We start from the raw sequence: 17,119 nt of genomic DNA on the forward strand, positions 1-17,119 counted from the left end.
GGCTTTTAAGTGTGAGCCATCGGCACTTGGTGATACCTGCTCACTTTTCAAGACTTAACTCAAGGAACCCACTGCACATATCCTCAGAGATTCTGCCCCACCAACTTTGGACTTGGCCACATCACTTGCTTTGGCAGTGAGATGTGAGTAGATGTAATACAAGTGGAGACTTGAAGTCTGTTCATCGCATGGTTTTGGCTGAGGTCTGGTGCACCTGTCATCCCTTTGCCCTAAAAAGAACATATCCCCCAGGTTGCCTCATCCAAGGAGAACAGAGACCATGACTTGAAGTCAGCACACAGACTGCAAATAAGTGCAACCAATCCAGAGCTTGAAGAGAACCACTGGAGCTGACCTTCAAATAAAGTGTGCTATTGCCATCTTCCAGTGGGCCATGGGTGGTTTGTCACACTGTGCGTTACTATTAAGAGCTGCTAACATATACCCAGAAGCCTTCACTGCATGTGCTTCCTTACATGTCTTGAGGTCTGATAATAGTGCTTGGAACACTTAAGAGCTTTTACCAGATTGTCAGCAGATATAATTCAAATTCACACTTTGGAGGCATGTAATTCCATTTTTTAATATTTTCACTCTTATAAGTAAATAGGCCACCACCATGATTTAATTCTACACTTTCATCACTCCAAAAAGAAATCCATAGCCACTAACAATCTTTTAATAAAGTTTCATAAATAATAGCTTGAATGAAAATGTAAGAAATTCTAGAGAACCTCTTAATCCAAACTAGCTTGATGATCCTAACTGCACAAAATTTTTTTCCAGAGATGTCTTCCCTAGGGTATTTTAACTTTATTTTCTCTTTAAAATCAGCTACATTTACATCTCTCATATATTTTAAATATAAATATTTAATTTTTTTAAATTACTATTGCAAAGCAAAGGCCATTTGGGAATTGAATTTTCAGTCTACAGATCACAGCAAGATCATTACATTAAAAGCCACAAAGTATTACGGCAGGGAAGAAATCTCATAATTCAAAACTATCAGTAACTGAGGAGAGTATGACATACAATCTGCTTTGCACTTTAAAGAAAATTCTTGATCCGAGGCCAAAAAGTAAATTCCAATAATAAAGACCAGCGCTTCAAAATTAACAAATACACACTTTCAAAATGGCAAAGAGTAGCAGGGACCAAAAATCTATTGTAGGTAGATAATATGATAGCAAGCCTAACTATTGTTGCTCATTTTTGAAGATTACAAAGAAAACTATATTCAAAACTGTAATGATATGCTCATTTTGTTCACCAAAAAAGCAAGAGAGGTCTTATTTCCGAGAGTAAGGAGTTACTGCATAAGGTCTTATTTCAGCACTGCCTTTGGAGAAATGGTTATTGAAGCTACAAACGTTAATGGGATAAATAAGAAACTCATGTCAAGGGTAAAATGTTCTAGCACAAAAATCGTATTTTCTACATATGACAGAAAGGACCCTGGCTTTACTTTGCTGTGCTGGAAGAAACCATTTTGCCAAATCTAAGAAACCTAGAAAACAGTCATTTTAATTATCATCCCTCTTCCCATAAAAAAGTGAAGTAAAATTCTGACTGAAGACAAACAAGTACCCAGAGAGCTTCCAAGTACCCAGCTTCCACCTTAGCTGCCCAGCCAGTTTTTATTTTTACCCTCCTCTTTCCCATGCTTGCTCTGTGTGGGACCCAGCTGCGCTCTGCCAATCTGGGTCACTTAGCATAGAGGATCAGTGGGCGACAGCCGCTGTATCCACTTTTAGAAGGGCCCCGCATGCCTGGAGAGTGCTCAGCCACAGAGCTGTGCATTCCCTGGATCTGAGTGTCCAGTGAATGGCAACCTCACGCTTTGGCTGTACCTAGGCAAATTTCAGACTCCAAAAAATACACCCTTACCTGAAAAAGGAACATGAAAAGAAATGGAGAAACAAATCAGATGCTGGCATTGGGTAACACTTCTATTTCTAACATTTTTCAAAAGTTACCAGCTTCTCTGCCACTCCACCATTGTTAGACTACCTGCTCCAATTGTGTAAACCAATCCAATAACGCCAACCCCCTTTTATGATTATAAATAAAAAACATAAAGCTGCTATTTTATCATTCAATATAAAATAAATTCCTATATATACTGGGAAGAAAAAGGAGTTGAATCACCCAAGGTAGACATTTTTAATCTTTTTAATCAACAGTTGAAATTAATCTGGTTCATTCAACCACATTTTTATACCTAGTAGAAACAGTTAGGTTCTGGGTTGGGTACTTGACATCCAATGACACCTCTAAAAATGACATTTTCTAATCTTACAAAAACAGGAATAAAGTCGAGCGTGGTGGTGCACACCTATAAACCCAACATGCCAGATGCTGAGGCAGAAGTACCAAGAGCTCAAGGCCAGCCTGGGTGACACAGTGAGACTCTGTCTCAAAAAACAAAATAAAAGGAATAAAACTATTGATTCATGCCTTTTTATGGTTACCTCTAAGAAACAGTCACTGTTCTGAGTTTTTTACTTTATTTTCTTTCTTTCTTTACCACCCACATTTGGGTCCCTATATGTTATCACATTTTAATTTAAATGTTAGTAATAACTCTTGCTGGTCACTGCTGGCTCACAGCGGTAATCCTAGTGTCTCAGGAGACAGCAATCAGGAGGATCACGGGTCAAGGCCAGCCCAGGCAAATTGTTCACAAGACCCTATCTTGAAAATACCCAACACAGGTGCCTCATGTGGCACAGTGCCTGCCTAGCAAGCATAACGACCTGAGTTCAAACCCCAGTACCACAATTAATTAATTAATTAACAAACGAGTCTTGGTAGCCTCCTTGGCATCACTTCTCCATTCTTCTACAAAAACCTACCTAGATTTTCCTTTAAAATCTACCTATTTGTGAGACAGACCAGACTAGAGTCTGATTGGCTTGGGCTAACCAGCTCATCCACTACTCAGCACTCATGAAGGAGGGATTTGTCTCCTTTCTCTGCCCATGGTGTAATGAGAATATGAGGACTGGACGGACCCTGTCCCTGTCCCTGCCAGCACTTGGTGGAAAAGCCTGGACCTTCTGGGGTGGAGTAGGGTAGGTAAGAGACATTACAGAAATCCAGAGCATCAAGTCACACTGAACACAGCACAGTGGAACAGCTGAGAGAATCAGTCCTCTCTGATTATCACTGAGTGGCCAAGTTAGCCTTCCTGAGGAGGAAGGAGTGCCACCTCCAGACCGTCAGTGAGCTGGTGAACTATTTAGTTCTCTATAACCAGTTTGCTTCAGATTTTTGTTGCTTGAGACCATAAACAGACTAACAGAAACATGCCAAATATTTTTCTAATAAAAAAATGACTAAAGCCAGGGACGGTGATACACATCTATAATCACAGCACTCCCAAGGCTGAGGCCAGGAGGATCAAGAGTTTAAAGTCAGCCTGGGTACATGTCAGGAATATGTCTCAAAAATACATATATACTAAATATACACACACTGAAGTATAAAATCAAATACATAAGAAAGCTGAAATACAGTATATACCTCAGAACTCTGGGTGGAAGGTGAAAAGTCAGTAGCCTAGCCAGGAGTGGTGGTTCATGTCTGCAATCTCACCCACACAGGAGGCAAAGGTAGGAGGGTTTCCATTTGAGGCTAGCCCCAGGCAAAAGTGTGAGTCCTTACCTGAAAAATAACTAAAACTAAATAAGGGCTGGTGGAGTGGCTTAAGAGGTAGAGTGCCTGCCTAGCAAGCACAAGGTCCTGAGTTCAAACTCCAGTACCACCAAAAAAAAAAAAAGTCAATAGCCTATCATGTCAGAGCACCCCAGGGTGCCTCAGGCTACTTGGAGCCAGATTCCCCACGTGCATGAAAACCTGCAACATTGTGACCACAGCACTAACGGAAACAAGAACACTGAAAATTACTAGCACAGAAAAAATATGTATTAATAAAAAAAAGATGGTTTCTAATTCCTACTATGCAAGAAATGTGGGATTCTACCAAGAAAATATAATGGGGGTCAGGGATGGCAAGGATGCATGATGGCCGGTGTGCAGGAAGACTGGGGTGCTCCATTTGGAGGAAAGAGGAAATGCAGCCCAGATCTGGAGAAACCAGAAATGTAAGGACTACAAAGCCAAATGGAGCCTGGAGAAATGACTTGCCATGTTCACCTCCCCTTAGCCTCTTTTGCTTCCCACTATGCTATTTGGTGATGCAAAACACTAAAGTGCTAATAAAAATCTCACATGAGGGCTGGAGGGGGTAGCTCAATGGTAGGGAGCTTGCTAGCCTGTGCACGGCCCCCAAAATGACAATAAGCTCGCATGAGCCACTATAACTAGCACCTGACAAAGCATCTCCCTCTATGTCCCAACTGCATAGGTGGCGATTCCCATTACAGGAACATAAGTCATAGCAGCGCCATTCATTCAGAACCGCAGGACCAGTATGGGGTGGGTAGAGCCACAGTCAGGAGCTGCCTGGGCAACCAAGAGAAAGGAGCACTGTGAGGGCCCCCTGTGGGGCTCAGGAGCCACACTGAATCAGAGTCCTAACCAGCCTGCCCACCTGCCTCAACAGGAATGGAACTTACTGGAACAAGCCCAGTAGAGAACCTTGAACTGGGACAGATATCTGTGTGACACGGGACTAACCAGGATGCCACATGCAGAGAACCTAGCAGTGCCTGGCAGGCAGACATGTTGATTCCACACGTTTTTCTTCCCTTTGTTAATAATCATTTCAGTTCTGGGTCTCAGTGTCCAGGACTCTGAATCCACAGGCCAAGTCAGGGCCCAGCCAAGGAAGGAGGAAAAGGCTGGGGAGAGGGATGCAAAGGGGAGAGGGATGGGAAGGGGAGAGGGGTAAAAGAGCTCCACCCGTGGGCAACAGAGCATTCTGCACCTGTAAGGGCTTTTCATTAGATCCTAACCACTCTCCTGACGCGTGTATCTTTTTAAAAACACTGAAAGGGCTCCAGTTGCAGAGAATGTGCTGCCAGATCGGCAGACCGTTTCCTAGCAACCAGCAGTGCTGTGCGCAGAGAAGATGCTCAGTAAACAGCATCTCGCACAGTAAGGGAAGCAGCGGGAGGGGCAGGACCGCTGCCGGGTTTGATGGGGAGCTGCGATCAGGATCTTCTCAGGACTTTTGCTTTTACTTTTAAAGGAATCCAAAGACTAACAGGAAGTTACCTTCAAGAAATACACAACACAACACACACACACACACACACACACACACACGGAGCAGCTATGGAGGATAAAACAGCAGAGCATAGTAATCCATGCTCTGCAAACCAGACTGCCTGGGTTCAAATTTCAGCTCTGCCATTTATTAGGTATGCAGCTTCAAGCAAATAAGTTAACTTTCCTGTGCTACAATGTTCCCATCTGTAAAGCGGGTATAGGAGAGTGCCCACTTAAAAAAACACTTTAGGTGCCAGGCACCATGCCAGATGTTTTCTATTTATCAGCTCATGAAGTCCAGCACATGGACCACTGGTACCCAGAGGTGTCCTAGAAGTGTGTCCATCATCGTCGTCTTCAATATTATTATTTACTTTGGCACTGAAGGAGTCACATTATCACTTGACATTATACATGCCATGGACTCTTACAACATAACGAATCAGCCTTCCCCTTGTTACTGGCCCCTCCCATTTATGACATCTTGCGAGGTCCCTTAGGAAATGGGAGGTAACCACATCTGTTGGGCGATGACAACATTCAGCTTCACAGCAAGTTTCTTCTCTTCCCGAAGGACAGGCGGAGAGGACGCTATTTCTCAGAGTTGCCAGTGGGTCATGACAATGAATGGTCATTGGCTGATATCAGCTATCGGTTGTTAGTTTTTGTGGGGTATTTTCCCTTTAAAAATACCTACCTCGTAAGAACTCATACAGGTGACCACTGTGCTAATCAATCTCTCGTGCCTTTTCTTTCTCGATGCTCTGCACCTTTCTCTCCTACAAAGAAATGGAATTTAGCTGGATTTCTCCAACAGGTAAAGGAAGAGGGCAGCTGTTTGCTTTGAGGTAAGGAAAGATGAAAGATGAGGGTGCTGAGGGCCAGTTTACTTGAAGGACAGAGATATTAGCTCTCTAATCCTGCTCCCAGGAACTCCAAGTTCAGTGAATGCCCCCCACCCAGGCCATCCTGCGGGAGGGGGAGAAGGTTGGCTGCTTAAGTAATTCCTTCAACTGACATCACCTACCCAAAGGCTAACAGTGGAATCGCTTTGCAAGTGTCCAATCACTGGCTGTCTCCAGGCAACTATTGGGTGAACTGCTTTTTTTAATCACTCCTAAAAAAAACACTCATGGCTTCCTGTCAGGGCAGCAACAGCATCTATTTTCTCTGCCACACAGAGTCCAAGTGCCAATCAGGTGATTGTACCTGGGCTCAGACTCACTGAGCAATCCCTCGGGCTATGGGTACTGTGGCTGTGGGGCCCTGGCAGGAGGCAGATTGAGTAAAATTGAAAGGTACAGGAAAATGGCCTTGGCCACAGAAGCCCTGGGGCTTATCAAAGGAGCAGATCCCACAGAACAAAGTATTCATTACAGTGAACATGACAACTCTTCTGAGAGAGTAGAGTGCTCAGGGCAGGCGTGCACAGAGAAGGAAAGGACTCATGTGGTTACAGGAGTTGGGGAGTATGCCATCCAGGCAACTGGGTCTCTTCATTTCTATTCCTCCATTCTGCTTCCTGGAAAGGTGATGTGATGATGACTTTCTTGCAGCCACATTGGGTCATGAGGAGAAAGTTGACAATTTATGGGACTTCCAAATGGCATAAGACTTAGGCAGTTTTCCAAATCAGAGGACATCTGTGAGTCACTTCCCAAAATCTTGTACAAAATGACTGCTCTCCCACTGAAAAGCAGGCAGGTTTCTTGCAGCCTCTTCTCATCACCAGGGGTAAAACAGCCTTCACAGCCTCCATTTTGCCAAGGTTTTTTAATCCCCAAATCTAGGCTCAACCATAAATCCCAAAGTCTTCTGAGCCATTTCTCCTAGATGAGGACTTTTTACTCCTCTATGTCTTGAGTGTAGATGATTCCATTAGACAACCTCACAAACTCTAAGTGGCCAACAGAATATTCAAGAAGGCTGGGGACGAGACCCAGTGGTAGAGCATTTGCCTAGCATGTGCAAGGCCTGGGTTCCATCCTCAGGGAAAAAAAACAATTCAAGAACTGCTACTCAGCTCCCTAACTTCATTCCCCAAATCTTCCCCCACATACCTTCACCGTACAAGCATGCTTTCCTTTTGTTTTATTTCTTTTCTTGAGCTATGTAGCTCAGACTGGTCCAGAACTTACTACATAGCCCATATTGGCCTCCATCTTTTCATCCTCCTGTCTCAGCCTCCTGAGGACTGGGATTACAGGTGTACCACAACCAGTTTATACCTGGAGAACTTAAAGAATGTTTCTGTTCTACCTTTTTTTCAAAGCATAACCGTAATAAAAGCATGTGTTGAGTGCACACTCAAGCCATTTTCTCCATAAATATGCATCAATCTAATTCTTCTGCTTAGAATCTTTCAACAGTCTTGGCTTAAATATTACTTTCACTACAAATCCTTGTCTGGGCGGACACTGGTGGCTCACACCTGCAATCCTAGCTACTTGGGAGGCTGAGATTGAGAAGATCGAGGTTTGAGGCCAGCCCAGACAAATAGTTACAGAGACCCCCCCACCCCCTGCCCGTCTCCAAAATAACCAGAGGAAAATGGACTGGAGGTGTGGCTCAAGCAGTAGCAAACCTGCTTTGCAAGTGGGAAGCCCTAAACTCAAACCCCAATCTCACCCCCCCAAAAAAAAATCTTTATCTGTCTAAGGAACACTTTTATCTTAGGACCATCCCTCCTTCTTTGCCTTCTTTTGAGACAAAATCTCACCATGTAGCCCACGCTGGCCTCAAACCTGAGATCCTCCTGCTTCAGCCTCCTGAGTGCCAGAATTACAGGACTGCACCACTACTTCTGACCTGTTCTTTGTCTTTATCATCTATTTTCTAACTTGTAGTTATGTGTTTGTTGTTTAATCGCTCATTGTGGATCTTATGAGGGCAGGAGCTATGTTTATTGTGCTCATCACCTAACTTTGGCTCCTGGCACTAGTTCTGGCACATCACCAGACCATGGTACACACGTTTCAGGAGAGGAATTTTTACAGCACACTGTCACATATTAACACTTGCTTTTACCATGTTTACAATGTAGAACACTTACCAGTGAGTGACTGCCAGGCATTGCAAACAATTATTTTTACATTTCATAAGCCATTTGAGTAGGCCTTCATTCAATTTCAATTAGAATAAAATATTCAATTAAAATAATTGTTTGAATTACCATGTGTTAGAAATGTTTCTTAGGAGAAGAAAAGATAGTAATTACTCATCACCATAAGTACAACTTCACTTCCTCACTTGGTACAGACCCACTTGGTAAAGAACAAGAGTAAGGATTTTTTTTTTTTAAGCTTATGGTCATGGAAATGAAAACTCCAGAAGCCCTTCTCCCCTTGACCTTTATTCAGAAAGCAAGTGCAGGCTGGGTGTGGTGGCTCACACTAATAATCCCAGCTACTCAGGAGGCAGAGATATTGAGAGAATAACAGTTTCAGGCCAACCAAGGGCAAAAAAGTTAACAAGACCCCATGTCAACAAATAAAAAGCTGGGTGTGGTGACACACACTTGTAACTTGTCACTTCTCAGCTATGCAAGAAGCATAAATAGGAGAATCACAGTCCAGGCCAGTTCAGGCATAAATGCTAGATATTTGAAAAATGGTTATAGCAGAAAGGGCTGGAGATGTGGCTCAAGTGGTACAGTGCCTGCTTGGCAATCATAAGGCCCTGAGTTCAAACCCCAGTACTGCAAAAAAAATAAGAAAAGCAAGCACAGGTGTATTCTTACATGGCCTCTTAAGCCCTATTTAGGGGTAGATGGGTGGGGTCTGTCCCTAACTTCTAAGGTTGACCTGGAGGCCAGGTAGCATCCCACCTTAGCTGCACCAGTGTAACCATGGCAACACAGAGCTTTGCCAGCCTGACCAAGAGTTCATTCTTAAAGGACTCAGCACAGATACAGAAATAGCAGTTCTGCAAACAGTGTAAGTTTTGTGGGAAAGAGAGATGGGTCAAGGTGTTCCTTAGCTGCATGGTACACGACCAAGTCACTTTGCTTCCTCCCTGATACCAAAGGATTTGACGGCTACCCAACAGGGTGAAGTGCGTGGGGACGTCTCTGTGGAAGTGTTGTTTTCAGTATTGCAAAGATGGAATTTTTCCACAGCAGACTTGAATTCCATGACATCAATGCTCCTTGCAGAGATAGAACATCTCAGGTCCAGATGGGAGCCTCGCCAGTACTGTCAGTCATTCTTTTTTTTTTAAAGAACTATTATTTCCCCTGTATTATTAGTAACCCTCTAGTTTCAGCTATTTTTATATTTCTCAGTCACTCAAAAACAAAGTTCTATTAACCTTTCCTTTCCTCATTTAACTGTACTGACATTATCCTTTATTCCACCCTACCCTTCCCCCACACAAAAGTCACATCACTACCATCCTTTGCTTCAAATGCAAACACACACATCCTTAAGAGCACATGAGGGGACAATATCATAAAATTGTATTGCATATTTTTCAAAATCATAGCACAATGAATTGGGCTTAAAAAGTAAAAATGGTTCCACTGAGAGTAGTCAAAAATCAGTCAGGTGTGGTGGTGCATACCTGCAATCCCAGGACTCCAGAGGCAGGAAAATAGGGAGTTCAAGGCCAGCCTGGGATATGTAGTAAGACACTATGTCCACATACACACAAAAATTAGCCAATGTTAATTGACTCAGTCCTACAATGAAAACTCAAGGCTATAATGCAGCGATGTGGTCAGACAAGATATCAGCCATAGAGATGCCAGCCATAAACCAAACTCCCCAGGAGTGTGAGAGCTGCCTATCAGGCCCTTTGGCTCTTTAGGGTGGGACCTCAACCCCTGCCAGAGATGCTGTCAATCTCCTCTCTCAGAAGAAGCCACCTCTTAGCCAAATGTGTTTTCACCATTGCCAGATGGGAGCATTCTCAGGTGAGGATGAGAGAGCTGTGGTAAAGCTCCAACAGCACACGAACACATCAGCGCTGACAGGAGACATCCCTCCAAACCTCTATTTGAAGAACAGACCACACAGGCATTTGTTCTTCACTCAAACTCTCTAGGGAATGAGACGGTGTGGAATAATGCACCTTTTCCGTGAGCAAATGTTAAATGACCAAGGGTGGACAAGACATCCCTTCACGCCCCCCACAGACTGGGCTTTGGAGACGAAACTGTAAGGAGAACCATGGTCCCTCATTTCATAAGCAAAATATTCCAGAATACCTGTCCTCAGAAGAAATGATAAGGGCACAGCGTTTGGACAACTTGCATGAGGTCCTGGATCCAAGCCCCAGCACTACACCAATCAAATCACCAACCAATCACTTTTTAAGAGAAAAGAAATCTTAGGATAATGAACCAGCAAGCTTAGATTTAACCACTACCTACTTACTTACCAGCCAGCCATCTGCCCTCACCTCAGTGGAGGGGCTGGGCATTCCAGCAGTCCCAGCAGGAATAAGCAGTGCATTCTGGCCACTCTGAGCTGCAGGCCACCCTACCACTCAGCTCCACCATTGAAATGGTAGGTCTGAAGTTATCAAGCAAAGAAGGGGAGCCAGATTCTGCTTGTCTGCTGGTCTCAGTGGTGCCACCTACTAGGGAACATTGGAGCAACCTGTCCAAATAAGGACACTCCGTGTCCTGCACAAGAAGGGTCTAATGAGCCACAGCTTCTGAACCACATCCTGTCCCCCCATGGGAGACGACAGGGCAGAAGGGAACACTGTACTGTCACAGGAATAAGGAACAAGCACTGCTTTACAGGCTCCACAGGGTCCCAAATGAGGGAGGCAATGTAAGAGATCAGGATTTGAATCCTGGCTCTACTAAGTACTTACTGACTGGGTGATCCTGGATGTGTTTCATACTCCCAGCTAAGAAAGGATGCTTTGGATTACTGTCCTAGTTCTGACATTTACTTGTAACCTTGAGCCTCAGTTTCCTCTTCTGCAAATAGGGATAATAATCAAATTTACCCAATGCTGATACATGGTAAGCACTCAATAAATATCAGCTTTGAACATTGGTACATCATCACCGTCATATCACATCATCCCCAGTCTCTGACACTTCTAGGTTCTAGGCTTCAGATTGGTCTGAAGCAAAAAGAAAAGTGCCAGGCCAATTTCCAGCATTTCTAGAGCTGCCTTGTCCCACCAAGCACTGACTGCCACCCAAGGACTCAAGGCCAGATGTCTGCATCATGGCTCCATTGTCATCCACCAGTGGGAAGCAGGGGGGCCAAGAGATCCAGCAGCTGTACACGCATACCCCGTACACACACACACACACACACACACACACACACACACACACACACACACACATTCCTTCTTGCAGGCTGGTGCTGACATTCCTTCTTGCAGGCTGGTGCTGTCTGCCCATTTGGAAGTTGCTTGATGCAATCAGTTTCCAGGGAGATGCTGAGGCAAGAAGTGCCAGCTCCACCTCCCATCCCACCCCTTTTCCCCAAATCTGTGGGATTTCACTATTCTCCTACCTCATGACCAGCATTGTGTCATAGCAGCCCTTGTATACAAACAATCTAGGCTACTTAAATGTCATTGTGAGAAAGATGCTACATGCTCTGGTTTACAGATCTTTTCAGACTACTATTCCTTTCTTGATCTAGCCAGAAAGGTTTTTCTTCCTCTTCTGTCTCTCCCAAGCCGAGCTGAAAGACCATTTGCAAAGTTAAATCTTTGTTGCAATTAAAAAAAAAGATTTAAACATCAAGTCCCTACAGAGATGGAAAATTAGAATGACTATATAACTTAACAGCATGATAACACAAATGTCCTATGTTACTGGCTACCAAATGCTAGATTATCTCCAAGGCTACTCATAAATTTTACTGCCAAGCAATGCAACATCTTTCAGCCTTGCAGCACTAAGGAACCCTTAGCATTTTTAATCTTCAGAATCAGGTCCCATTGAATAAAAGGAAAGTTCTACATGGACATAGGGAAATGAACCGGAAGGACAAACTGATCCTTTCAGCCCTAGTTCCCACTCATGTGAGATGTGGATAAGGTCACAGGTAAGGCTGCACCCTTCACCAAGCCCCATGGGTATGCTAGGATTAAAGTTAATGGAATCTAGAAACTTCCCAAACTGAGAAGGTAGGCTGAGTTGGGTTGAAATTTCCAGCCTCTCCCTAAAGGTTTGGCAACCTGTTCCAAATCAGGACTGAAACCAACTTGAAGGGACATCTGTTCCTCCAGAAAGTGTTTATCCCTGAAGAGAACTATAGATTAGAACAGACAACACTGGTGGGTAGGGCGACAAAAGGGACAGGAGAACCAGAAAAAAATAGAATCAGCTACCTACCAGCAGCAAACTGGAACTCACTCAATGCCATTACAAAAGAATGAAAAGAAGGGAGCAAGGGAGAAGGAAAATTAATGGAGGAATTATTCTTTTTTCTAGCAGGAGTTGACACAACCTCAGTGAGCAAAGCTGCTATCTTTGAGATGAATATTTGGACATTCATTATGTGTATAATAATTTAATATGGATCAGCTGTGAGAGGAGAGGCATGGAGCATTCTGCTTGCAGTTGAGTAACAAAAGCTACACATTAAACTTCAATATTCAACATAATATTGAAGTTTGAGTTTCTAAGACTTGACTGTCTAGTTGTGATCATCTTATTGGCAGATATTACAGGTTTTCCACTGATCCCAAAATCACTTTAATGCAAATAAGAGTAATACGTAGCATCCTATTAACTTGTAGTTCAAGTTTCCCTAGAGATGGGCTGGGGATGTAGCTCAGTGGTAGAGCTCATGCCTAGCACATACAAGGCCTGGATCTTTGCATGAATGAATGAAAGAATAGTAAGATAATAAGATAAAAATAGGTAATTAAATTATATTCTCCACGCTGGAAACCTAAGTTTCAAGAAGAATTCCTTTCAAAAGTAGGCTTAGTTGTTATTGACAGCAGTAACAATAGCAGTGGTAGCAATACGATACTTGTAAGAATAATAGCAGTGACACTAATGCCATTAACAATACTAGCTGTCACTTAAGTCATACTTCCTAAGTACCAGGCACAATTCTAAGCATTTTAAAGATATTAACTTATTAAATCCTCACAGCACTCTACAAGGTAGGTGAGCTATTTAGTATCCTGCTTTACAGATGTTTTCAACCATCTTTCTTTGTTATTTTTAACAACTAGAGCTCTCTTTCAAACAAAATATTTGGAACCAAAAAGACAGGAAAGGCAGTTTGCCCAAGGTCACCCAGCTAGAAGGTGATAGACCCAGGACTCAAATGCAGGATGTCCAGCCCTGACGTTGGACTTCTGAGCCACTGGGATGGGATGCACTTGCTGCTCCTTGCCTAGAAAGACCTTCTAGAACAGGAGTGTGAAGGAAGATAGCCCCTGCCTGCTGGTAGACAGGCAATTAATACTTGAACTTTGTCATTTCCTTTCGGAGTCTCCCCAAACCCACAGTTAAGACACACAACCTGCTCCTACAGCTATAAAAAGTTGCTGGCAGTGTTACCTGTGATCCCCACACAGCCTGTGACCATGAGAGTCCCATTAGAGCGGTCACCTTTGCCAGCTAAGGGCCAACATTGGGGGCGGGGTGAGATAGGAACCTCATAACCAGGCCACATTTCCTGCCCAGTAACACAGTCCTCAAATAGCCAAGGCTGCAGGCTGAGAAATTCCTAACAAGTTTGTTTCTTGAGCCCTGAGCAAGGAAGACCAGGACTGAGGAAGAGAGACAGGCAGCAAAGTTTGTTTATTAACCTGCTGCCCCCAAGGGAACATTTTTCTGAAAGGGTGAAATTCCTGACTACTCAAAAAGAAGAAGGAAAAAAAAAAAAAGCCTGTGGGAAATTTAATCACCAACAGAACAAAAGCGAAAAACAAAGCCCTACCAATAAGGATCTTGCCAGGGACAATGGGCCCCTAACGGAGATGCAATTGTCTCAAGATAAGACTCCCCTGGGAATTGGGCTCACACTAAAACCACATCATTACTATATTAGCCAAGGAATCTTTGTTCACAGGGCAAGTGCGTGCAAAACCGTCTGTGACTGACCCCGCGTTCCCGGATTTGCAGACACAGCACTTATATTTCAACGGAACCTGGGGAAGGAAGGGGAAGGTCTCTATCTCTCCCGGAGCAAATACCCTTTTTATATGGTGGGGGAGGGGGAACTCTCCTTTTCCGTGAAATCGAACTCCCCAATTGAAAGGAGATAGGCCGCTTCAATAATGTACACGCACCCGGCAGCCGGTCCTAAAGCCACGCACACACGCACTATTAGGGTTTTCACGTTCTTCAATTGGAATAAAGGCAAAGTACCAATAATAAGATCCAATTGTCGTAAGGGCCTAAAGGGCTTTATTTTCTTAAGGAACCTCTCCTTCCATTTCTTAAACTGGTATAAGGCTTCTGTTCTGTACTGCATAATATCTACCCTGGTATCTCTCCACTAAAAACTAGACCACAAGTGGGTATTTTATATCTTGATCTAGGCAGGGGCTGTAGTAATATAGTCATACGCTAAAATCCATGAAGGTATACACTTCAGATGTATGCGCCTTTCTGTGTGCAGTTTACACAATACTTTTTAAAGGATCGTGTGAAAATGTTAATTGCTAGTAAGAAAACAGAATTTAGCAAGGCTATTCTTTCCTTACCTCCTCCTTCACCCCACCCACATCCAAAATCTCTCGGGAAAATTGTCGAGTTCAAGAACCTAAAAATTATAGTCATCCAACTCTCCACTAAGCCAGTGACTGCAAATGTCCCTGTGTTAGCCTCATCAGCCCAAGTATGCAGCACAGAGAGAACACCTGTCACACTCCAAGCCTTCCAGCCACAGATCAAAAATAAAGTCTTTTTCTCATCTGGGGTTGACCTATTAAATTATGAGAGCCATGACTGGGCTTTTAACAATAGAGTGTTGAGTTTATTCTTCTGTTTCTTTAACTCTACTTTGAAAAAGGTGTTTCTAAACTCTGAGGAACACTTGCTTGCATGAAGCAGGTTCACTCTGAAAGGGGCAGGCCTAGGGCTGGAGCCTTCCAGCAGTATTGAGAGTGCTTTCCACTGGCACTCAGCAGGTTGAGATCTTCGGTGCCCCCAGGGATGTGGGTGACAAACTGAATATTAGGATGCTTCATCTTTGCTCAGTCATGATTTCGAGGTACACTTCCTCCTTTGAACTATTAAAGGGAGCTGTGTGTCATTAAGGGAAAGGGAACTAAATTCTCCTACTAAGCACAAGAAAGGCCGCCCATTGAAACAGAGGTTCCTTGCATGGAACTCAAGGGGTCACCTTTCCCCTCGCGCTCTCCAACCATGCGGACCCCCGCAATCCCGTCATTTCGGAAACGCAGGGCTACGAAGCTAAATCTAGGCATCGAGAATCAGGATTACCCAGCAAGCGCTTCCAGGACTGAGCCGAGAGCTCCAGTGATTTCCCTGGCCTGTCATTTAACCGAGTCATTTAAGAAGTGAAATATGCCAACCAGGCCGGGTACCCAACCCCGGGGTACCCACCCTGCGGCCTCTAGGATGGAGCAAGGGCTGTCAATGGCTGGGCAGCGTCCACGCGGATGGCACGCTCGCAGGTGGGTCTTGCAGGTTAACCCCTCCCTCCCAGCCTGTGCTCCTTGCCAGTCTCACACCTGAACCTGTGCCAGGATCACAGCCCAGAGGCTCCGGTGGGTACGCGCCTCCGTGGAGACACTACCAGCTCCGCTCCGGAAGGGCGACTAGGAAGGCCAAGAGGCGGAGCATGGGACAGGGAGCAGGGCACCCCAAAATGCGGCGCCCACAAGGGCTCTGGGGGCTCGAGCTTCTGGCGCCTTTGCAGCGTTTCTGCTCGCCCTGGCAGCCCTTGGCAGCGCCTGGAAGCGGTGCGGGCTGAGATTTTCAAGGCCAGCGGGCAGGAGGGATGAAGGCGCAGGGACCGCTTCCTGCCGGCTGGCGCACAGCTACACTGCAGTGTCCCCCATTCGCACCCACCCTCCCGGGACGCCAATGCCAAAACGCCAAGGAATCGCAGTTCGCCCGAGGCCCCTCAGGGTGACTCGCAGTAGCTGGCAAAGAAAGTGGGGGGAGGCGAGGCTGGACCTGCGCTACATGCGCCCCTGCAAGGCCGCCCGCCAGCCCGCGGCACCTACCTCGATCCACTTCTGCGCCTCGGAGAAGGCGGGCTCGGGGGGCGGCTCGGGCTGCAGGGGCTGAAGAGCTTCCAGACCGAGAGCGGGACAAGCCATTTGCGAAGCCCGGCGTCCACTCGATCGTTGGGCCGCCGGGATGAGCACGGCCGCCGCCGCCGCCGCCGCCGCTGCAGGAGCGCGCTCCCCGCCCCTTCCCGCGCGCCGCTCTCCCCTCCCCGCGATCCCCTCCCCCGCCAGGCGCAGGTCCCCGAGGAGCCGAGCGCACTGCCCGGGGACGCCTCGGCAGCTGTGCCTCGCGCCGCTGTGAGTGCCCGGAGGAAGCGAGCGCGGAGGCGGCCGGAGCCCCCCCCTCCCCTTCCCACCTTCTCGGGCCGCTCCGCCCCACCCCGGGGAGGTGGAGGGGGGAGGGAGTCAGCTACCGGCTAAAAATAACCTGGAGCGAGCGCTGGGTGTCCCCCTCCCGGCTCACACCAGTACCAGGAGAGGGATTGGGCTGGCCACCCCGCACGTCCCCGCGCCAGGCCCGCTGTCCAGGGGCGGGCGCATCTGGCTGCACCTGGGAGACGCAAGCCGAGCTAGGCGCACGCGTCTCCGGGGACCGCGCTGCTGCGGCGGGGCAGGAGGATGCGCGGACACATGCCGTCCCTTCCCGCGGCAGAGATGGGGACTAGAGGGGCAGTCCATGGCCCTACGCCCTAAAGTATTCAGCCTCCTGATCTTTCTGTAAGAAAGAAGAAAAGGAAATAACTGCTGTCAAGCTACCTGGGCCCTAGTCTGTTGATTCATTCAAACAATATCG

At 45.9% G+C, this 17,119-nt stretch overlaps 1 protein-coding gene across 16 annotated transcripts in view; it reads right to left on the minus strand.

Moving 5' to 3' along the window:
• Positions 1–16,533, minus strand: part of Limch1 (LIM and calponin homology domains 1) — a 321,805-nt gene extending 305,272 nt beyond the window's left edge. For 6 of the 16 annotated variants that reach the window (XM_074042366.1, XM_074042355.1, XM_074042368.1 and 3 more), the window contains exon 1: positions 16,321–16,515. In XM_074042366.1, coding sequence (XP_073898467.1) covers positions 16,321–16,416 — 96 coding nt within the window. In that variant the 5' untranslated portion in view covers positions 16,417–16,515. Of the gene's footprint in view, positions 1–16,320 lie in introns of all 16 variants that reach the window. The other 10 variants (XM_074042370.1, XM_074042358.1, XM_074042369.1 and 7 more) reach the window with 6 other exon arrangements.
• Positions 16,534–17,119: the final 586 nt, after the last annotated feature.

Source organism: Castor canadensis, chromosome 9, assembly GCF_047511655.1.
Source record: "Castor canadensis chromosome 9, mCasCan1.hap1v2, whole genome shotgun sequence".
Taxonomy (NCBI): Eukaryota; Metazoa; Chordata; class Mammalia; order Rodentia; family Castoridae; genus Castor; species Castor canadensis.